The 5,938-nt window shown below is 40.1% G+C and overlaps 1 protein-coding gene across 1 annotated transcript in view; it reads right to left on the bottom strand.

The window, feature by feature from the left end:
• Nucleotides 1-425: 425 nt before the first annotated feature.
• The window catches only part of LOC110038991 (lysine-specific demethylase JMJ705-like), a 25,310-nt gene continuing 19,797 nt past the window's right edge, over nt 426-5,938 (bottom strand). Inside the window, exons 6-7 of the mRNA XM_020743921.1 lie at nt 3,106-3,987; nt 426-2,446 (exon numbers count right to left, since the gene is read on the bottom strand). Of these exons, the coding sequence (XP_020599580.1) occupies nt 1,245-2,446; nt 3,106-3,987 (2,084 nt within the window). The 3' untranslated portion in view covers nt 426-1,244. The remainder of the gene's footprint in view (nt 2,447-3,105; nt 3,988-5,938) is intronic.

Below are 5,938 nucleotides of genomic sequence, written 5' to 3'. Positions count from 1 at the left end.
TTTATCAAAACATTTAATCTTTATTATACAAATAACTAGTCCCTTGACAGCTTTTCACTATAATAAAAGCAATCTCACCTATCGAAATTATACCATCTACAACTTCACCTAAAATACTATTTTAAAACATATTTAAAACAAATTTCAAAAGAAAATAAAACCAATGTTAGCTCACTAACTAAATATGATTACTTCCGGAAGAAAAGCCAAGAATGTCCAACTTTTTCAGCACAATGCTCAGTATAGTAATCGAGCTGTAGATGAGAAGGGTAGTTATAAGCTAACGGTGGAGATTGTTTTGCAGAAGTTAGCGGCTTGTCACCTCCCAAAAGAGCCCTTATGGGTGGTGGGCAGCCCAAGACTTAAATACTGCTTTTCGGCCCTACACCTAGCCGATGTGGGACTATTTGTCCGTGACAGGCTGCTCCAGCAAAAATGAGAAAATATTGAGCTGAGTTGTTAAATATAGCTTGTAAACATGCAGGGCAAAAGTTTGACAGCAAAACTATTGTCTTTCGCCATTGGACCTCTCAAACATTTAAAGCCAGAGCTACCAGCTTCAAGAAAATCCAAAAAAGTTAAAACTAAAAATTAAAAGACCTCAAGCTGGCACCACTCAACAAACAATTATCATCTGCTGGTAAAAAATTGCCACCTTCCGGCAGAAAGAACATTAGACAGCAGAACACGGTTACCATAACAAAAAGAGAAGTTCAAATGATTTCAATTAGGACATTCTGGTTATCTGCACTCATGCCTTTAAATGGAAAAAATGAGCACTTCCCATTCCATGAACTTTTTCCATTGATGCACGGTGAAGTGCTGGGAAACAAGAATCAGAAAGAGCCAGGAAAGGCTCCAGCAATGCATGGATTGGTTTATCAGCTGAGGATGACAGTGAGCAGATATCTAGCATTCTTGTGTCTCCTAACAATGAAAGATAAACAAGAATTAATTACAATAAAGCCTCTTACCAAATGCTTCATGAGAAGCACGACCAGTCAACTCAATCAAAAACTTCTCACCGAAGGACTAGCCTTCTGTTGTGGCACAGAGAGTAGAACTGGGAACAAGAATCGGAAAGAACCAATAAAAGCTTGGGCAATACATGGATTGGATAATCCAATGAAGAATGTGGTGAGCAGATATCTAGCATTCCTAAGTTTCTTCTCAATGAGAGCAAAACTAGAACTAATTACAACAAGCCTCTTAACTGCTTCAGGAAAAGCCATACGCACCACCAATCAACTTCGCCGGAACTTCTTTGCGGAGTGATTAGTCTTCCTCTTGTGACGGCTGAAGTCTGACACAAATCGGAATGTTTGACCACATCCAGGTTCACGGCATATATAAGGACGATCTCCAGTGTGAACTCTTATATGCTCAGTTCGAGCCCAAGCCCACTTGAATGTCATCTTGCACCCCTTCCATGGACACTGAAGTGGACGGTCATCCATGTGAACTTTGCGATGTTGCATCATGTACTTGTGCGAGAACAATTTTTTCCCGCACCCTTTAACGGGGCATATATCCCGTTTGTGCAGTGATAGCTCTTGCTTCGTGCTAAAGCTCAAAGAGCAGCCTTCAATGTCACATGTGTACTCCCCCTCATCATCATATGACTTAGGAGGCTGGCCTCCCTTGGCTCTTTTCTCATTTTGTTTTTTGAAGCTTGGTTTAACGAGTTTGGTATCTTCAGATTTCATTGGTCTTTGTCTGAGACGAGAGCTTGGCCCTCCTTCAGAGTCAGTTTTATGCTTCAATCGATTTTTGCTTCGAAGAATCCTACCTTTATCTGTCTGAGAAACTTTGTCATCATCTTCAATGACTTCTAAAATGTCATTTGATTGGTTAAACCTCCGTCTCTTGCCATTGGACTTCAGCATTGGCCTTTTCTTCCTCTTTTTAGATTTTTTTGAAGCAAGGCTGCTACCATTAGCAGAACTCCCATTAGATTCTGATCCATTGATAGAACTTGGATTAGTCATACCACCTTGTGCAAAGGGTCCTTCCTCTGACTCTTCATCTTGAGCATCCTTTCGTTGAGCCAAATAAGGATGAACTTGATTTGACATCCAAACCTTCCCACACCACTTGCCAGCGACAACTATTTTCTTCTGCCGACCTTGTCTCTTTCCGGAACCCTTTGTTTTCACCATAGAACTATTCGGTGAATTGCAGCTGAATGACTTGTAAATGACTTCATTGTATGGCATCTGCTTGCTGTACAGTGGAGATTTGCTAAGACTAGCACTGTAATATAGATTGATACCGAGTTTGACTGCCCAGTCACTATTAGTGGGTATGCTCTCCTCATCCTTCAAAGCTGCTTGAATTCTTTCATGATCCTTTTCAGTAGCCTCCATGAAATCAATCTTGTTCCATGCATAATTAATTCCTAATTCCTCTGCCAATGCCTTTGCCTCTGCTTCAATTTTAGGATAGTCTGCATACGGAGGTAAAGACATGCTTAATCATGCATAATATCATACAAAATTTATGGACAAATAAAGCATTAAAATGTGAACTAAGTGAAAGAAGCCAAAACTACTTGAATCATTCCACCACCTCCCTCTCTCCTCTTACTTTCCTCGCTTTCTTCCATGCACCCTCTACCCATCTCCCTCCTAGACAGAGTAAAATGAAACTTTCCTTGCATGAGTATAATCGACATAAAACTTAAACATTAAGCTTGTTTCATGTTGCTTCTAACTTAACTTAAATACCCACAAGACGAGCATTTTTTATAATGATATTGTACAATCAGTACCCCATCAAAGATATCTAATCACTGACAACAATTTGTCCAACTATTTAGGGCTTGTCTTCTGAATCCTATGTGCAATGTTCCAGCTCACTGCTTCATTTTTTAGTCAACTTACTTCCACCAAACCATTTGAAAAAACTCGAACATTGGCTCTTGCCCCCTCACATTATTCTATAAGTGTATGATCTCTGAATTTTGGTATTCAAAAGAAAGAAAATGAAATTATCTCAAAATAAGAAGAGCTACCATTGCAGGGTGATAAAGGCATAAGGTGAGATAGCTCATGAACAGAAAAAAAAACAGTTCTAATACAGGCATGCATTTCTAGTTTCTCTAACCTGGATGGCATAATAGCATAATATGGACACCACCAATCGAACAGAGTTTCTTTTCAACCTCCATTGCATGTTGAAGGCAGAAGACATGCTTTCTAGATGAATCTTTATCAGATCTCTGTATAGCTGATACTGCTGCCTTTTTCATGTCAGAGTGATAACTTATTAATTGAGTTGCTCCGTTCGAATTTTCAGAAGGTAAATCACTTCCATAGCAGGGAGCAATGCACAAAGAAAAATCATCTGAACAAGGTGTTGTGACCTGCATCTTCATATTTGTTTCATGAACATCCTGTGTTCCAGAATTATGATAACTGCTTCTAAACTCCATTCTACTAGAGTTGATTGACCCTCCGAGAGACCAAATTGAACTACATGAACTATCCTTCATACTATGTGGTGCCAAAGACTTTTTGTGTTCTGGCTTGTAACATCTAGAATCCAATTTCAGAAGATATCTGTCATCAGCACTCTGACTTAGATAATTTGGGTCATTAGAAGTTGTGCGACAAAAATTCTCAGCAGCTACTGCATTTTGGCATTTTGCACCAACCAACTCCTGCTCCATTTCTGCAAAAGGAACCTTACCAAACCATAGATCTGGGTGCTTAGTTGCAACCCGATCATTGTCCAGTCTATATGACAGTAAGAATTCATTTGCAAAATTCTCATGTGTACAAGCAGGCATCTCATGTGGAAGTCTTTCATCATCAGAGTCTGAAGACTCACCTCCATAAGCAGAAGCTAAGAGATCCAGCGCAGATAAGCCATTCTGTTTGGAATTTTCAGAACCCACTTCAATAGGAACTGAATCTTGGGTTGAATATCTAGTGGAATGGTCCATCTTTTCAACTAATGTATCCTTCACGTCCCCGTCCTTTCTTCCTGCAAAAGAGTGCTTGGAAAATAAGCTTTGCATCCATTAATGCAAGAACAAACAGGCCTCCGTATCTTACGAAATGACAGTGGCATAAAACAAGCCATTCAATTCACAGTTGTAACTAATGTGTGGGCTTGTCATACCATGTCAGAAATAAAGACCCATATAAAATGGTTGAAATTATTGAGTGCTCAAGTTAGTTGAGCATATTAAGTATAAAATAATGAGTCAAAATCTTTGCTTGATGCTTTCACAAAACTGAGAAATAAAACCACACTAGATCAGAAAGAACTTGAATCTAAATTCATGTCAATCAAGCTGAAAAATCAAATGAGAAAAAGGTAAGTTCTCAATAAAATAACTTCTAGAAGGAACGGAACATCATGGTAACCATTTTAATCCAATTCTAAAGAGTTTTTCGTATTCATAGAGGGTGTAGAAAAACTCCTCATCTTATACAGCACTTAAAAAAAATAAAATTGATTGCATATAAAGCTTTATCCCATTTCCTAAGGCAGAAGTCACGTTAATAAAAAAAAAAAACAATTATCGCATTTTGCAAACAAATTCAAACGATTGCTAAAAATGAATAAAGTAAACAATAAAACAAATCTTAAATATCAAATATATGAAAGAACAAAAGTTTCAGCTACTGCATTGAACAAAATTGATTACACGTAATTCTTCATCCCTTGTCATGCATAAGGTAGACTTCACAGGAATAAAAATATGGTTATTATCAAAACCAGTATTTGTGTCAAAAACTTGATAAAACGATGCACACAATAAGCTCACTTTTAAAAGAAATCCATACATTTGTATAGCTAGAAATGACACCTCGCTGAACCAGGATAAGCCGTCGCTGGAGTCAATGGAGCAAGGATTCTCCCTTTTTTGGCTTGCCACACCCTGCTCTAGCTGGCCCGACCCCTTCGAGTCGGCCACCAGCTCCTCGGGTCGGCCAACAAACCCTCGTATCGGCCACCAACCCCTCGGGTCGGCCACCAAGCTCTAGCCGGCACCAACTCCTCGAGTTGGCCACCAAACTCCAACCAGCCGCCTTGGCCGACCACCTCCAGTATTAGGCCACCCAACGTCGCCGTACTCTTAACGCTTCAGAATGACAAAAAAGCCAAAATATCTCACACTACTCCCTTCTAAACAAGGGGCATAAATATAATCCCACTCTATCATCTTTATTTCTCTATAAAAAGAAGACTCCGTGGCATGTAAAAGGAGACTCTTAGGCTCTCTCTTATCCCTCATGTAGGGAGATCTCTCTCTCTCTCTTTTCCCATTTGTAACCTTCAAGTTATGTGGAATAAAATGGGCCAAAAAGCTTCGGAACACCTCTCTTTGCCCAACTGTGAGGCAACTCTTTCTCTCTCCCTCCCTCTCTCTTTCTCCTTCCCTCAGAATCCAACTTTATTCCTTGGGCATGGTCCAAAGGACGGATTTGGGTTCAACTCCCTAAAAGGTGCAGTGAGCGTGGATTGAACATGCGGCCTTCAGATCTGTCCTTTGGACAATGCCCAAGAAATAGAGTCGGATTCTGAGAGTGAGAAAAAAAGAAAGAGAGGGAGAGAGGAAGAGTTGTCCCGCGAGGGCAAAGAGGGGTGTCCCGAGCTATTTGGCTCCTTTTATTCCACAGAACTTGAAGGTTACAATTGGGAAGAGAGATAGAGAGACCTCCCTACATGTGAGGTAAGAGAGAGCCTAAGGGACCATCCTTCTACATGCCAACGGGTCCTCTATTTATATAGAAATAAAAAGGATAGAGAGAGCTTAAATTTGCGCCCTAGTTTAGAGAGGAACAATGAGGGATATTTTGGTCCTTTTTTCATTTTGAAGCATTGTAGTATGTCGATGTTGGATGGCCAGCTCCTGGGGGTGATCGGCCCAAGGAGCTGGTGTCCGACACGAAGGGCTAGTGGCCAATACGAAAAACTTGTGGCC

Source organism: Phalaenopsis equestris, unplaced genomic scaffold (assembly GCF_001263595.1).
Source record: "Phalaenopsis equestris unplaced genomic scaffold, ASM126359v1 Scaffold234695, whole genome shotgun sequence".
In the NCBI taxonomy this organism is placed as follows: domain Eukaryota; kingdom Viridiplantae; phylum Streptophyta; class Magnoliopsida; order Asparagales; family Orchidaceae; genus Phalaenopsis; species Phalaenopsis equestris.
The sequence above is the reverse complement of the archived record's forward strand: the minus strand, read 5'-3'. Positions and strand labels throughout refer to the sequence as shown.